Source organism: Pholis gunnellus (genome assembly GCF_910591455.1).
Source record: "Pholis gunnellus genome assembly, chromosome: 12".
In the NCBI taxonomy this organism is placed as follows: Eukaryota; Metazoa; Chordata; class Actinopteri; order Perciformes; family Pholidae; genus Pholis; species Pholis gunnellus.
Window position 1 is genome coordinate 12,194,906 of NC_136539.1, and position 18,239 is coordinate 12,213,144.

Below are 18,239 nucleotides of genomic sequence, written 5' to 3' on the forward strand. Positions count from 1 at the left end.
CCCATCTCATTACTATTTCAAGTTGTCATGTCACAAAAAGACCGGGCGTTAACATGATGGCTTACTGTATGGAATAAATAAGTTTACACGGGTTTCCTCGCTGGAATGATCAAAGGCTTTTCCAGAGTTGGCTGACAGAAAGCATCACTATTTGATCACAGCTATGGTTCCTTAAACATGAGAGCAGTGATCGCTTATGAATAATTTACTCTGCAGTTATCATATTAGTGATGAAAGCAAGGTCTGAGCCATGAGACTAAATCCTGAGTCTGCGATAGTATTGCACAGACACAGTGGCGAGAATGCAGCCCCACGATATCATTGAACACAGTGCTCATTACACTAATAAGTAGCTATATCGACGTGTGCTGAACAAAGCAGGCAGAGCTTCTGTCCTCCATTTAACTCTGACAGATACTAAGTTTGTCGTATATCTATCTATCTATCAACCTATTTATCTAGTATCTATCTATCTAGTATCTATCTATCTAGTATCTATCTAATATCTATATATCTATCTATCTATCTATCTTCTATCTATCTATCTACCTATACCTATTTAATAATATACAGTATATAACAACTTCTCCTAAGAAGACATTTTATATCATTACAACTGTGTTTTACAATATTGTAATTTATTATCTGGTTATACATTAGTCTCTATTCATGTATGCCCATAGGAGGATAGCTAAATGCATTAATAAACACATATGTATATCTACATTACAGTGTGTTATAAACTATTTATTTAACGTTTATATACTGCTTATAAAAGGTAAATGGGAACTCAATCGCAGATTAATCTGTTGATTATTTTCATGTCTGTTAAATTGCAGAAAATAAGCAATAGTCAAAACCCCCAAAATGATCAGTCTACTGTCACAGACAAATAAAAAGCTGCTGCCATATGAGAAGTTTTGTTCTGTTTTTAGTTTTTTTGTGTGTATTTTATAGGCCTATCTACTGACGGCTATACATGCCATGCATGGGTCATGCTATAAACTCCCTATAAGAGTAAACATTAAATAATGAATAAATAAGAGTCTTTGGCTTTTTTACTTGAAAAAGGACTTCATCATTTTTTTTATCAAATCTCTGAATTGACAACAGAACCGTTTTTTTCTACTCAGCATCTTTTCCTCTCTGGTCCGTTTCCCAGTCTGTCACACATACACACACACACACATACACACACACACACACACATACTCTCTCTTTCTCTCTCTCTCCCTCTCTCAGCAGGGCAGGGATTATAGCCATGGTTAAAACCTTTCCAGTGCCGCTGGCTTAATCCTCTGTGCCAAGCAGAGACTAAAATGAGCTTCAGAAAGTGAGATAATCTGCCTCATCTACGTGACTCTCTCAGCTACACTAATATTTAAGAGGCACTCAATGTACAACTTCAGGAACCACCTGGGGAGACCAAATCTCAAAGACAATATTAAGTTAAGATGTTGGAAATCTGTATTTCTTTATAAGTCCTGTGTCCAAAGTAGTAGCTTGTGGGAGATGCAAGTATCCATTAAATAAAATGGAAGAATCAAGCAAAAGTAGAGCCAATTCAATATCAGGCCTCTTTAGTGCTGGGAATCGTTTCCACACCAATTTTCCTCCAATTTGCTCAACATGGCCGACAGCTAAATTGGCGAAAGAGTCTGTCCATTAGAAATGTCCATTAAAGGAAATTAAAACTTTTCTGTATCATTATTACAGGCACTCAATAACTTGGAAGAACCACATTAAAGTAGTTATTGAAAGAGCAAGTTGTATTGATCGTAACATTATGGTATTTGTGAGAATGACATGAAAGTATTTATTCCTCCTCACAGAGGTCACAAAGCGAAGCGCTCGGCCGGTGCAGCTCTAATAAAACAGACCAGCCAGTCAATAGAGGTAAGATAATATGATCGGAGAATCAATATCAGCGCCATTGTTCTTGATTAAATGTATTCATTATAACTTAGTCTGGCTCATTAAGCATTTCAATTAAAAGCACTTCAGATTGTGGAATTTACCAACATTGTCACACATTCCACTACGTCTTAGATAGTTTTAATCCTGCCTGCCTGTTTCTCTAACTCTCCTGTCATTTCAGGTCCTGAAATCACTCATTCCTCTCACCTGGTCTTCCACTAGTCCTTCACTATTTAGATCCGCTCACTTGCACTTGATACCTGCCAGATTGTCTTGTGTGTTACTGCCGAGCTCTCCAGCCTTATCCTGGTTTCTATATCTGATCTGCCCCCTTTTTGGATTTTTGGATGCCCGAGTTACTGATCTCCCGGTTTTGACCCTGCCTGCACACTAAGTCAATTTAACTCTTTGTAACTCTGTCTCTGTGTCGTGCTTTTGGGGTTCCGGTGCGCAACTACTAGTAATATTTCAGAAGTGGTGGACAGACAGACTGACATTTCCAAACCTAAGCCAGGCCTTCAAACAGTGTGTCGAGATCCAGCAACAGGAGCCAACAAGAAGTAGTATCACCAGATTTGTATGTCAGGGCTTTTGGATAGTTGATGGTATCATTAATAATTCCCTCTCCCTCCTACCTTTTATTCGCCCAAAGGGAGAGCTTTGTATTGCTCCGACAATGATGGTGATGGTGATGGTGGTGACGATGATAATGAAATTCCATAAAGAGGATAAAAAATCTATTACTGCTGCATTTAAATGAGATTTTGAGATGTTGAATGACTGCACTGAGCGGATGAAAAAAAGATGAAGTTGTATGCGTGAAAGTATCAGAGAGACTTAAGACTCTGGTGGCGGCATGCAAAGCTCTCAGTGTCTCCAGCTCTGTGTTATGTGATGTGACATGTACTGTGGTTTCCACTGCCAGCCTGTGTACTTGCGTCTCTCCTCTGGCTTTATAATTAATTCATAGACCGTGCGAGTACACGCCTTGTCTCCTCCTCTGCTGTCTCTTGGAGAGATCTTTGAGAGAGCAAGATTAAAAGGAGGGCATAATTAGACAGGAGGATTCTCACTATCAATATAATTGAAGCTGTGCTGTCATATTGCAACGTCTAATTGGTCTAAAATTAAGGAAACGCATTCACGACAGCAGGGACTCACTTACCAATGTAGAAGGACAGTCCGATTTCCTGTCCAACCTATACTTCTTGTTTAGTTATTGTGCAGTCATTTCCCCCCCCCCCCCCCCCCCCCGTAGACACACTTGTATCCAATCACGCCACTGAGAAGTGGCAGTAAATAGAGTTACATCTGTGCATTTCAACTATACCGCGACGTTAGGAAGTAGCATACGAGATCTATGATGATTGTTGCACATGTTATGGAGCTGTATCAATACCACTTAAGTGCCACTTAAATCTTTGTCCCCTGCTGCCTGAGAAGCAGAGGAGGTCAAACAGGTGCCGTCCCAGGATCTGAAAGGAGATGACAGATCTCATTAAAGATACACAGCCATTCAGATTTGAGTGAAGATGGTGCCGTCCCGCAGCCGCATCCTCAGCCGCATCCTCTAGAGGTGCATTCATCCTTCCCAAAGCATACAGCTTGTAATTTAGGTGTTGCCCCTGGTAAAGACTTTTCTTTTCCCTCCCTGCTCTTTTATGCTGCTGCTCATTGCGGCAAGGTCACATGTTTGTGTTTGTGAATCAGAACTTTGTGCCAGACTGCGGGGCTGCATTAACATCACAGAGAGCACAAAAGGCAAAGAGGCCTGTGATGACCCGGCTTGCCGTGTATTTTCATATCTGAACAGGGTGTGCGGATTTCACCTCCAAATACATTTCGTTCGGATACAGCAGTCGGTTACCTGAGACTTCACTCCACACTCAGGCGGTACATGTTTCTGTTTACCATCGCCACAATAACGGAAGTGGTTTCTTGTGTCTCAGCTCAGGGAGATTTTTTCTGTGAGCTGCTGCATTGTTGTCTTAGCTTCAGGAAGTCCTTCAGTCATAGAAATAGGTGATTGTAGGCATTGCACTTTCTATTTTAATCAACAGAGATTTGGATGCGTTGTGCTTGTGGCTGCTATCCTCAAGTGGCATGTGTCCCCCCCCTGATATCTGATTTGATATTAGAATATTTGTTAAAGTTGTTTATTTGCTAGTCATCTATTACAATGAATAAACAATATACGACTGTGCTGGTTTCTATGTTTTCAAAGTAGCATCTGGACCCAAGCAGGTGATGAGAAGCGGGCTGGTAAACTCACTTGTTCCTAACTCCACACTCACAGATATGTTTTCATTTTCAAACGAGTCGTCTTCTCACTGACGTCACTTGACTTTGCGCAGCTCCCTCTGGAGCCACAAAAAGCTTGCTGCAGTACTCCCCCAAACCTATAAACAGACTGATGTGTAAAATCAGCACATCGTGTTACGGGTCTTTAATGACTATTGGTGGGAGAAATGTTCACAGCCATTTATTAAATGAGCCCTTCCCTTTCATATGTGGCATTTTCCATTCATCTTGTTTCTGTCATATAAAAGACAAGACTGAAATGTTTCCCTTTTGAAGGGCAATTTCTCCCCTTGTTGTTTCCGCCGCTCCCGGTACAAGCACTCTTTGTATGCACATCATGTCAAGTGCTAGCAATGCCAGCTTCCTGACAAGGAAATGAAAGGTCCCATCGTTCTTCTTGTGTCTTCCCAGGTGACACCCACTGTCCCCATTCCGTCACCATCAAAAAGTCGAACAAGACGCCGAGAACCTCAAAAACGGTCCATTATGCGCCGCCATGGGGAGCGCAGACACCATTAAGGAACGGTATCGGTTACAAATAATGCATGTCTCCGGTCTCGTTCTCATCCTGTCTGAGAGAAACGGGACAGCGCAGAGATGCAGAGATGCACCGCGGAGACCTTGCATGCGGAGTAACGCGCTAGCTTTCACAGACCAAGGACATCTCCTCACCAGAGAGATGGCGAAGAGAGGATTCAGACAAGAGCCCACATCTTGTCCCACTCTGAAGACATTAAACAACAGCAGGAACAACTGAAACAAAATCTACGGCATTGACGTTCAAAGCTCACCACACTTGTGCGCACCGTTTATCACAGCATATTGTGATTGTTTTTTTATTGTTCTGCTTTGGGAATGTTGCCGTTCATAAAGTGGACCGATGAAGGAGGGTTCCTCGTACGTCTCAATCGTCTTACCGCCGGTAATATTAATGTTCCTTTAATGAAGTTAAAGACCATGGGGATGGAGGAAGTCATTACCCAGAGAAGTCATTTCTCTTTAAATATCTTATCACATGATGCAGCACTCGTGTTTCTTTTCACACGGTTAAGCACATAACACTTACTGTAGCATCTCTAAAGTGGTAAAAGATGCACGGATCAAGATGAATTATAATCAAATGCGTTTGTTAATGCTTCCTGTACACACGTGAGAAGCCGGCCTGTTCAGAGGACTCGTCCTTTACGAAGCTTGCACTGAACTGCATTATCTCCCTGTGACAGATTTTATAATGAAAGGGGCAGATAACAAAACGTAACATGCTGGTTTGTGGTTGATTGAGATTGCAATGATACAGGTTGACCTCCTCTGCGTTTTTTTACATTATATCTGTGCAGACACGATTAAGAGTTAGAAAGTGATTGTTGCAAAACAAAAGCTTTTGCCAAACACCTCACACAACGTCTGAATGCTACGGAACTTCACAGATAAATAGCTGGATGACAGCACGCTTGGGTTCCTTCAAACAGCGAAGAAAGCCAACGCTGAGCCGATACCAGGCCGTCCACTTTTAGCCTGTGACAATCTCAAGATGCAATCGCACAACTCTAAAGGCTCACTCTTTTACTGTGAGATGCCATTAAGTTCTGAGGTGTTTATGTCTTTTTAATGAGAGTGCTAAATTGCCTTCATACGCATTGGTTTTTGTGCAAATGAAAGCAGACTGTGAATGTCAAGTAGCCGACTAAATGTTCCCCGGCACATTGTGGGGCCACGGGCAGCAGCGTCGGGATTCGCACTGACGACCACGTGACGGAGCCCAGCAGTACTCTCTGCTGGAGAATATTTAAATTGTAATGAACAAGATGCAGAAGTGCGTGTCACAAAAAGGATCTGAGTGACAAAAATGTGCTTCAGTGCAACACTTAGACTCTACCAAATATTCATCCTGCGGGATTCTTTTGATCAAGAATGACTAGACACTGCTGAAGAGACCTGATGATCCCTTTGGTGCAAGTAATATCAGAAACATTTGTGACAGTTACAGCAATAGCAGTTGTTTAATACTGGCACATATCCCCAAATCCCCTCTCTCAACATGTATTCCCCTTGTGATAAATGGCTGCTTATTGTGGGCGAACAGATTCTATGATATGACAAAGTGATCTTAACTCAAGAGCCACTTACTAGTGAATGGAGTTTGTTCAGTTGTTGAGTGTTGAACTGAGGTTAAGTTTTCTTAGTCAACGTGAGTTGATGAAGATTTTGATATTTGGACATATTTGAAATATCTCATGAGTTTATAGTGCATGTTGTTCATTCTTTGCAGCAGCGCCACATCACACACAGGCGTTGTTACGGGGGCGTACGTCTAAAGGACCTTACAGCATGCGGGATCTGCTGTTTGTATACAGCACACGTAAACGGCAACGCTTTCATCCCAGCAATGGAGAATGCCTCAAAACATTTTAGAGGCACAAAAGCCAAGGACAAGCGAAGAAACCCTCAAACACTTTCTTTTTCACACAATGTGGGGCGTCATAATTAGCTGCTGAATAGATTAGAAACATTCATCTATTCCAAAGCAATTTCCTTTTTCTTCATGTAGGTTTGGGCGCATATACAGAAACCAAGGTCAATCTTTGTCAGATTGACCGTGAGGTCTATTGTGCTTTCATTTGCATCACGTCATGTTTGCCACAATAAGCGTCATGGTTTGTAGGGTTGTACGTTAATTGTTAAGAGTGTGGAGAGTTGGAGTGAGGGGATTCATTTACGCAATCAGGTATTTTAAGGCAGTGTTTGACACTATTTTATGTTTAATCTTTATTAGATCAGACGAAATGATTGTCTATTTATTTTTGTGATTTATCAGTAAATAATGACTCAAAAGTATATTATTGTGTTGTTTGATAGACTGGATGAGAGACTCGTCCAGATCAGAGTCTTACTTTGCAGAAGCTCTATATTGGGATGTGTTGTATCTTTTGCAAAAAGGTTTATTACAAGACCTTAAATATTACTAAACCAAAAGAAAAAATATGTTTTGTGTTGGGAATTCTTTTAAAGAGGAAGTTATTTTGTGGACATTGCTGCTCTAAAAAAAAGATAAGAGCTAAGTCTGAGCATTTGTCCTTGGCACTACAGTGGGCAGATATGAACTATGAATAAAACACAATAAAAGGATCGCAGCATTTGGTAGGTGACACATTACCTTTAAAGGTTATTCTTTCTTTTTCAGGAAGCTGCAAATTGAAACCTCCTTTAGAGACCTGATTGTGTCCTTTGCCTCTGACTGGTTATGCTTTTCCCTACAGAACAAAGGGTTCAGTGCCATTGGGTATATTAGATCTTAAAATACACAATCAGATGTGGGCATACGCCATTTGGGAAGGCTTTTCAGCTATTTGCTGATGGAATAAATGGTTACGGCTTTGGCATGCCGGTGAATGTAACAATTATTCTCACTCTGCTTAGTATTGTCACTTTCTCACTTGCTGGTTCTGAATAGGAGCAGTATATTCATAGTGCTTCACCCCAGACTACATGGCCACACTGATGGTAAAACCATAACATCCTACCTTCAATCCTGGCAGAGCAAAAAGCACTTTAGCAGTTCCTCAAATGTAGCGTAAAGGTCACATATTGTAAGAAATGAGAACATGTTCATGTCTTTTTTTTTTATTTATAAAGCAGGTCTAAATACTGTGAAAGTATCAAAATGCTCAATCAATGGAGACATACACACAGAAACTGTGCCTTCAAACAAGCCATCAGGATTTCAATCATGTAAATCTTATAAACATCAGCTGACAGGAAGTAAACATGGACCTCACTAAGAGCTGAGGTAGGTCGTTCCACTAGCATACCCATATTCCTGTTCTGTCCTGCTGTTGACTACATCAACATGACTCTGATGTACGGCTCGGGTCATGTTTGAGGGCTGTGGGGCAAAAGAACCAGATACTACCCGTTGGAGACTTTACGCCATATGGTTTAACCCTCTCTCCTGAGAACTACATTTATAGAGTGGTAAACACGTTTTTTGTGAATGAAGTGCTACCTATATCTGCCTCTAAGGAGGTGGTCAGATTTAGGCAACAAAAGCACTTTGGTTTAAAGTTAGGAAAGATTATGGCTTTTGTTAAAGAGATATTTTTCACCCAAAGACAATGTAAATTGTATGTAGTACTCACCTCTCTAGGCTACTATGGTCCCAGAAAAAAAGGTTTATTTCGAGTGGCGTGAAGGACAGCGGAGCGCCCCAAAAAATGAAAGCATTTCAAGTGCAAACAGACATCAATGGAGTCAGAACGAAAGACAGCAAAAAAGGTATAATAAAACGTTAGATAGATAGAAAACTTGGGACCGTAAAGCCCAAGGTGAGTATAGAATATATATTCATATTGTTTTAAATTAACATTTAATTCAATTCATTTCAGACTATTTCTGCATTAAACCAGTGCTTACCCAAGTGCTGTGAATGCCTAAACCATTAAAAAACATTTAAAAAGTCCCATAATGTCACTACGAGAGGATACTGTACTTCAAGATCAGATTGTCTGAAACAAATAAAAAACGATTTTTGCGTCTTGCCAGATACTGTATGTTAATTAACAACATTACCTCATTATGTCAATAGAAATCATGATTAAACTGTGCTATTGTTGAGACAAGGTTGATAAAGTTATATAAACTGTCTCAGTGCACTCAGTCGCCTTGTTTTGTAACACACTTCATGGTCACCATGGTTTTAAATAAAAATCCTTCAGAAGCAGCTTGCAACATGTTCCCCTCTGTGATTTCACCTGAAATTGTTTGATGAGATACAATCAGACGTCACCATGTTGCCTTCCTCTCTCATAAACTTTCATCATTGCCATGATTTACCTGAATGAGGAGTCGCTGTAAAAAAAAAACGTGGTGTGAAGAAGGAGAGTGACGGTTGTTTATATGCAGTGTCTGAAGTGGAGGGCAGTGAGGAGAGATGATGCACAGCATAGCGAGAGATAAACACAGGAGATGGAGAGGGAGATTGACGAGTGAAATCAGCAGCATGATTAATGTGACAACCTTTAAGCAAAGGTTATGGATCCGGAGGGAACACTAATGTCTAACACTAATGTAGGACATGGAGGAGAAGCAGAGTGGGGAAAAGGTCAGGAGTCAAGTGAGGTGCAAAATTACAGGAATGCCTCGTTCTCCTGGTGTCCTTTACTCTGTGCTTCTAGAAGCATTCATCTCAACCCTTTGGTTTATTTTTTTTTCTCTTTAGCGATGATACTGAATGTAGAATTCATATTTTGTGACCAATGCGACATACTTGCAATTCTACATACTTCTGTGCTAGTTGTATCAGATATACAGTAAAGTGGACCTGGAAATGAATTAGAATAGAATTGAATAGAATTATTTAACAGCAATACTTGTTAACATGGACTTGTTTGAAGGGTAACTGTTTTTCTCTTTAAAGCCCCTGAAACATCAAGTCATAAGTATTTATCTTCAATGTTCAATATTCATTAGAGCAATAATGTCAGTTATATAATGAGGTTAAAGTGTGGGAGAAAAACATCCTCAGGTATTTATTATTAACACTGAAATCTAGCCTGACAATCCGACTGCATTTTTATTTAATTTCTCCTTATTCATTTAGCCTGACATTGTGTTCATGTTAGCTGATTACTGGGCTTGTTTTGTTTAGTTTAGCCCTTGTTTTGCCGTCACAAACATGTGACGTATTGTTTGCAGAGATTTCCTCTTCGGTTGACACAGAAACTATGGTAGTGGTTGGATCAGTCCACGCTTTTTGCACAAAGCTTTAAGAAATACGAGTTAATTTTTCTGTGAGTCAACTCGTACAACTGCGTCAATCCTCATCCATTCTTGTAACTATTTTTTTCTGTTTCTATTCTTGAGGTAGCTGCAGCAGTTGGCTATAGCCAGCTATGTAGGAAGGCGAAATCCCCTTTTATCTGATCAGTTGACTGTTTTTCTAACCAGTGGAAACAGACGTCAATGAGCGACATACCAAACCTGCTGAATCATGATTAATGTACACACATGTGGCACCTCTTTCCAACTGAACTAGTCAAAGCAGTGAGACAAGCACAGACAGGACAACACAGTCATGTGTAATACCCAAAACACTGAAAATGTAGTGTTCATGTAGCACTCCATCGCCCGTAGTAAAAAGCTAACTGAGATGATTTGTCTTCACTGCCTTTAATGAGTCTAAATGGCCTTAATTGTAAAATCCTTGGGGTGTTACGGTGGCTTCGTGGTCTAAGACGCACGGCACATAACTGTAATGTCTCTTGCTTGAATCTGGTCAGGGGACCTCTGTTGCATGTTACGCTGCAAAAATGGCACAAAAAAAAGAAAAGAAAATGTCTATTAAAAAAAGAAGAAGAACAAAGGAATTTATAATGCTAAGAGCCTCAAAAAGCCATTAGGAGGATAAACAAAACAGTGTTTACTGTAGGGACAGTCACAACAGTAAGACCTTTAGCATAAAAGAGAAACAGCAACAACTGAACATAATTAAATAGACTTTAAAAGCTTTCTATGAATAGATAGATGCACATGAATATACTGCGTATGAATCAGGTTTAGTCAGCGTACCATGTAGCTGTGATGTTATCTGTCATCCACAGTGATGCCCGTCTCCCGCGACTGTGACTGTTCTACTCTATAAAGGCAATAAGCTCAAGAGAATGACAGTAAAAAGGTGTTTAAAAAATAGTTTTCCCTTAATGCTCCACGGGCTGCAGAGGAGCAATGGAGAGAGATCAAGGCTCTTACATTGTGAGGATAAATCAGAGAAGTCAGCAGACTGTACACAGGTAGAAGTTTTACATTACACAAAAGCAGCTGCTTCAAACTCTGACAACACACACACACACACACACCGTGTCTACCACACTACATCCCAACAACATCAGTCAGTTCCACTGTCGTACTTTACTTATTTACTGCTCTCTGTGTTAGCCTTTGCTCTCAACAACTTTCTGCCCGGCTCACACGAGAGATATTGTTCTGCTTGTCCCTGTTGTCTGGCCCACCCGCAAGCACCTGCAAGGATATCCAACTCCCACACATGAAAGTCTTGATGAGTGAATTCAGTTCGTCTGCTTCCAAACACCATACACTCAGGCTGAAAGTACAATGACCCTTATAGCAGCATGCAATCAGCGAGAAGCAGTGGGCTGAAATTGTGTCATTGAAGTTAATTACAGGCAATTAAGACCCAGTTGTCTGTTGCTCTGACATTGGCTGTGGGATAAAACCGTCCCTTTATGGGTTTAGGGGCTGTTATAGTGACAACATTCACAGGGAGCTGGTTGTGTTTTAGCCTCACAAGGCTCCAGGGATGGAAATCTCCATCTTCTTATTGGTCTGTCCATAAATACATTAAAACAAACAAAACAAACCTTAAAATCAATATATTTCTTTCTCATGGTCACATATTTATCAAACTCTGTCCATATCCACGAACTACATCAATTTAGATGACACTAACCTTCCGTATTCAGCGTCATAATTGTCTGCAGCAGCTCCGTCCTCTGCTCCCCTCACCATTGCTTGCTTTGGTTTCCAATTTGTATCCACACTTTTGAATTCCTCTTCGATCTCCGCTCAATGGCCCCCGTTTAGTTTGTGCTCCAGTGATATCGTTCTGCTGGTGCTGCTACATTAGAGACGAGTATTCTCGGGTGGAATGAGCTCCAATATGTCTCCTATCCAATATTGATCCATGATTACCGAGAGTTCAGCAGGGTTCTTGATTCCAACCAAGCATGTAATTGCAGTATGGGACAGGGGGTCAAATCCTCTGCCCCCAAATATTTGTAATGACCATTTACTAAATACCTCCAAAAGGTAGAAGAAAGCTTTTCCCCCTCCACCCGCCGCATGTCCGGTGTTCCCGTCAACCAGTAACAATGAGCACAACGGCCTTGCACAACTCACCAGTTGAAGTTTTTGGTTCTGTATCCTCCACGTACCATGCACATCACAGCATCACTGATCGCATGTTAAATATGAACCAGAGTGTTACTGCTGGTGTTGATATACACATCTGCTCAGATATTTCCTTTTGAAAATTCGTTCTGCAGTTGATTTTTTTTACTCAACTGTGTAATAACTGACCAGGTTATCGTGTACTTTTGCTCAAAATGTACACACACGCAGTTGGCAATTCTTAAAACATGCATGTGAATTGTCTTTGGCACCCGGACCTTATCGCTCTGTACACGTTAGTTCTGTTTTACTGATCCATCCTTCATTTAGCTGTTGAAGACGGGATACAGAACATACTGAGACACAGTGTTTGAGAAATGTGTCTCTTCGGGTTGGGTTGGTCCAACCCCCAAAGTCTGACTGAAGATTTCACACTTGACCCCAACACAAATAAATATTCTGGGGAATACATTACAGTATATATTTAAGATGTCTAATTCTAGCTGCTTCCTACAGTGCAGCAGTGAAACATGTGTTCACAGTACTTTTTGTTATTGACTTTGAATTGACTGTAAGAGTGGTACTGATGATAACACAGGCCAGCAGTACGAGAAGCCTGATGGCTCTCCCCCACACCCCCCTCACCTTTGACAGCCATCTGTATCACTCAGGGAAAGCCTCCTCGAGACAGCTCTGCAGACCCACTGATCCTGATGCATTCTGACACTGATGGTGCATACAACTGACCTTTGGGATGTCGGGTGCACTCAAACAACACTTGCTGCATGTGTTTATGTCCCAGAGACAGTCTAATGAGGATGTATCTGCAGCCAGCCAACTCCAGGAGCAAGTGCCAGGATGCAGCTAGTGCCACCAGGGCTGTAGTCACAGCTTCTTGCCTGACTCACGTCGGGTAACTTTGTCAGAGGCGACGATTCCTACGGCCCTGTTAAGACAACTCTTCCCCAGATAAACGCAAGACATATTTTTGGCATTCTTGTGGTTTGTTCAGTCAGAAACAAGAAAGTTGCGATTCATACACTCAAACATTCTCCTGTATTCAGCCCACAACAACTCAAACGTTTGGAATTGAACCTGCTTTGCCAGAATTGAAAGTAAGTCCATATCTCACCTCAACGTCTTTTCCACACTGGGACTTGCGCCTCATAGTCTTGTTTCACTTGTGAATAAATCAAATAGCTTCTCTCAATGTTACACATGATTGATATGAGAAGAGGTTCCCCCTCTAAAATTTACACCACACACAGCATATTTTTCTGCACGGAGGAAGTGCTGATAATTTACAGCCTGTCGTCACCTGTCATGGCAGCAATAAAACACAAATTTGCTTGAATTTTAATATCTTGATGATTTGGAAACTGATGAGAACACTTAATAAAGTAATCCTTTTTCTTGTCAGGCTTCAAGTCATGCGTTTGTGTCCGGTAAGCCAGTGCACGGACTAATCCGCATCCTCTGGGGAACTACTGGCAGCTACGGCCGTGGCTTAAGTGTGTGTGTGTGTGTGTGAGTGTGAGTGTGTGTGTGTGTCGACACAGAGAGTCGACTGTTCGCCCTAAACAACAATAGTGGCTTGAGGTTAGCCTAGATGCTGCAATAGCACTGGTTATATCAGAACTGAAGAATATTTCTTCAACGGAAGAAGAGCAAAGAGTAGAACTGAAAGCGTTTCTCGATGGAAAGATGTATTTGCTCTTCTCCTGACTGACTTTGGCAAGAGTTTGATCGACAGATCCGATCACCTGCCCTTTATCAAACAGTTTCAAATGGTTCTGTGTAACAAGCCATCTGGCGGGTAAGGTGACCAGCGGTTGGGAACCCGAAGATATGCGGTGAACAACAACTATACAGCAATAATACGCGTGAAATCCTCAAGTTGGAGAAGATAAAAAAGAGAGAATGTTTGGAAAAAGAATTAATCCATTATCCGAAAGGTTGGCGATTAAATCAACAGTGTAATTGTTTCAGCTCTAGAACAGACTCCCGAAGCAGACTCAGACTCTGATAATGGCCATGATGTAATCTCAGCGTTGGAGCTGATTTAGCAGAACTGGTAAGGACAATAACACAATAAGTAGTTGTGAAAGAAACACATTACAGTCCAAGCAAACAGTAATAGCCTGTATGAAGTTTGGGCAACACGTTCCAGTGTGAATCCAACCCTGAAGGACAAGAAAGTGTAAGCACATAGGAGACTGTTTGTGTAGCTCTTTTACTTCCACTCCTGGGAGAGACTGTGTGGATGTGTGTGTTGTGCTGAAAGAAGTGAAGCAGCACCGAGAGCAGCTTTGGAGTCAGTGTGAAATCACAGCGCCACACTCCACTTTATCTGCCCTCACTGTTCTCTGGGGAGGGGGGTTACGTCATTAAATATTCACCTTGCACTCACAGGACATCACCTTAGGAAAGGTTTACCTGGCCAACACCTGTCCAATATTTGTTTTCCATCAGAGTGCACTTTGACATACCTGCGGTTCAGCAGAGTGGATCTCCTTGGCGGTCTTCAACCGTGGCATTAAGGGCAGATGAAACCCCCTGTGTGTGGGCTGTCACTCCCAAGCAAAATACCAACTCCATAATCAAATGTGATTGTACCCACGCAGCAATATTTGACATTTTGCTTTTTGTGTTAAGCACTTTGTGACTTTTGGCTGTGAAAAGCGTTATATAAATACATTTTACTTACTTTTACTTCACATGTTACTCTCTTTGAATGTCCCTTTGTTGACACTGCCAAAAAACGCATTAATCTATTTTAATGTTTTCTATATCTATTACGCTTCCTCGTTCAGTGACTGTCCTTTTGAAATGATTGAGGACGCACTTTGTTTAAAAAAGACATTACCGCCAAAATGCCAGCTCAAAGTGTTTTCTCCTCTGACCGCTGTGATTGGGGGACAAATGATTGATAGGATACCCAGTTAAAAGTGCAACAAATTTAAGGCACCTTTGCTGAAACCTCGTTATTTTGAAACAGTGACATGTTTTGGATTTAGTTGGGTCAGTTTGACTCACTTTCTGTGTGTCCATGGATTCCCAATATGTCTTGATTCCCAATTATTCTCCATGTTGGCAGGTGGGGGAAATCTGTGGAATGGAAACGCGTCTAGTTCAATTCTGTAAAATCTTTATTCCGGTGCAATTTTCCAGCAACATATAGAAACTGTAATGATCTCATTAGTGAGAATTTTTAGTTTGCCAATTAGCATTCGACCTTGAAGTTTTCACACACAGACAAAAGTCACCGTCTGTCAGCACAACGCAGGGCAGCCCTCTGTGATGATGACGTGCTCACAGCTCTCTAACTGTGTTTCTTTTGGCTGCAGGAACTTCTACTACATCACCATGCTGCGAGACCCAGTCTCCCGCTACCTGAGCGAGTGGAAGCACGTCCAGCGCGGGGCCACGTGGAAGACCGCCCTCCATATGTGCGACGGACGCTCGCCCACCCAGGACGAGCTGCCCACCTGCTACAATGGGGACGACTGGTCCGGCGTTACCCTGATAGACTTCATGAACTGCCCGTCCAACCTCGCCAACAACCGGCAGGTCCGCATGCTGGCTGACCTGAGCCTGGTGGGCTGCTACAACCTGTCCTCCATGAACGAGAGCCAGCGTAACCACATCCTCCTGAGCAGCGCCATGAGCAACCTGAAGAACATGGCTTTCTACGGCCTGACCGAGTTTCAACGCAAGACGCAGTACCTGTTCGAGCGGACGTTCAGCCTGCGCTTCATCGCCGCTTTCACGCAGATCAACAGCACGCGAGCTGCCAACGTGGACCTGAGCGAGCCCGTGCGCAGACGCATCGAGGAGCTCAACTATTTGGACGTGCAGCTGTACGAGTACGCCAAGGACCTGTTCCTCCAGCGTTTCCAGTTCACCCGCCAGAGGGAGCACCAGGAGGTGCGCTTGAAGAGGCGCGAGGAGCGGCGTTGGCTGAGGGAGCAAAAAGAGCAGGGCAGGCCGTGGTCGCCCAAACACAGAGGGGGAGGAAATGGAGGTGGGAGGAGGGGAGGAGGGCTGGAGAAAGGGAGTGAGGGGGACTTCCCCGCCACCACTGAGGACTACACAAGCCAAGTGGCTCGTTGGTGAGGCTCTGGTCTTCAGAGAGAGGCGCAAGAGAGAGAGAGAGAGAGAGATTCCTCACAGACTTTATTTAAACCTTTGACTCTCTCTCTCTCTCTGGCACATCCTCTGTCTCTCTCCTTCTGCCTCACCATTAATCTGTCTCCTGCATCTGTCCGTTTCTCAGCTTCAGTGTGATCCGAGTGCTCTGCTGTTTCTTTATGAAAACTGCCAAGTCTGTGAGTCTCACAAGCAGCTCTGCCTTGGAGTGCCCTTTGGTGTCTTAAATCTTTCAATGCTGTTTATACATTTTTTTTCGTCATTTAATTTTGGCCTTGGTTATTCCTCGTTGGCGGAATAAGACAGCAAACTGAGGCGAAAGAAGAAGAAGAAGATCAAAAACCATCAAAAGACTGCATTGCTTTTAATTTTGACATTCAAAGCAAACGCGATGAACGTCATTGAAGCCTTTGTTGCAACTGGTAGAGAACCATTTGAATGATGTAGTTTGTAGAGGAACTGGTGGTTGCATGTCACACGTTAACATTATAGTGCAATTTGGGAGAGCGATTTCCAAAAGCTGCACTGTACTGAAAGCCAAAGTCAATGAGACAAATTGAATTCAATGAGAATGAAACCCGCTCCGCAGACCATGCCTGTATGCATGCATGTTTTAAACCAAATTACAGACGACTATTTGACGGTGTGAAGGTTACAGTCCAGTATATATTATTTTCTGAAATGCAATACTTTGCAGACTTTAACACGTCTCCCAAAGATAACATGTACACACGAAAGCCAATCGCACGGTCACAACGAGTGCAAAATAACTTGAAAAAAAGGGGAGACAAGTTCTCCGTGATGAGAAAAGCATATTTTGTGAGCAATTCATTTTTTGAAGTAGCGGGGGTTGCGGAGATAAAGAAAGTTGGTAAATAGTACAGGTGATGAAATGTGTCAGTGTGGCTGGTGTGTGTGTGTGGCCTGACTGTGAATGGGATGATCAGCATTCAGCTCCCACGCCCCTCCCCGTCACACCGGCTGCTTTTACATGTTTGTAGAGCTGACGGCACCTGCACTGTGGGCAGCGAGAGCGCTTTAATGCCAGCAGAGCACCAGCCAACAAAACACCAGCCTCAAAGCAGTCAGAAAAAACGTGTCTGTCATTCCTTTTTGCCCGACAGCTTCCAGTCCTTCAAATCCAATCAGCGTGGCGATACGTGAAGATGAAAGAGGGCTTGTTTTTTCATCTGCTTAAATAGGCTTCAGTGATGCTTTTCATGCCTCTTATCTCTCATTCACCCCAAAATCCCTGCTTATCAAATTAAATGTTTACTAAAATGTCAACACTGAAGTGGTACTGCTGCTACTATTCTAACAGTCATTTCTCATTTCTCTCCTGTGATTGCAGTTACTTCTAAAATACCTCAGAGGGCACAGTTTTATTTCAATCTCGAAGATTCGCGAAATGTGTCGTCTTGTTTGAATGATTCATCGCGCTCGTGCGGTGAACGCGTCGAATGAATTCAGGTTTAAGCTGTCAAGAGTTGTATCGGTGCACTCGTCTGTACGGATGCACTTAGTCTGAGTTCAGCGAATGGATGAGAACAAAGACTCGGTGTATAGCACATTGATCAAACCCCAAGTGTTTCAAGAGGAGCTAGCTTTGAATATTTAATCGTTTTTGTGTAGAATTCATCAAGTTTGTGTCGTAGCAGTGAAAAAGATTGGTGACAAGTTATTTTAAAGATGTCATGGCAAATTAAAAAGGGTCCTTTAGGATTATTTTTGTCTCCATTTGATTCTACTTTATACATTCCAAAGGCCTTTTAAACTCCACTATATTCATTTGACAGCTATCGTTGCCAGTTACATTGCAAATACATGCAACGTGAAAAATGATACTTATGTGTTGATCATTAACAATAATCCAATTATATAAAATAAATTGTATATATATATATTCTGCTTAGTGCTAAATCATGCCATATAACATTAAATATGTATGACTAAATCAACAACAACCAACG

At 42.0% G+C, this 18,239-nt stretch overlaps 1 protein-coding gene across 1 annotated transcript in view; it reads left to right on the plus strand.

The window, feature by feature from the left end:
• Positions 1-16,236, plus strand: part of hs6st3b (heparan sulfate 6-O-sulfotransferase 3b) — a gene marked incomplete at both ends in the record, with an annotated part of 53,342 nt that extends 37,106 nt beyond the window's left edge. The window contains one exon of the mRNA XM_079170760.1: positions 15,468-16,236. Coding sequence (XP_079026886.1) covers positions 15,468-16,236 — 769 coding nt within the window. The remainder of the gene's footprint in view (positions 1-15,467) is intronic.
• Positions 16,237-18,239: the final 2,003 nt, after the last annotated feature.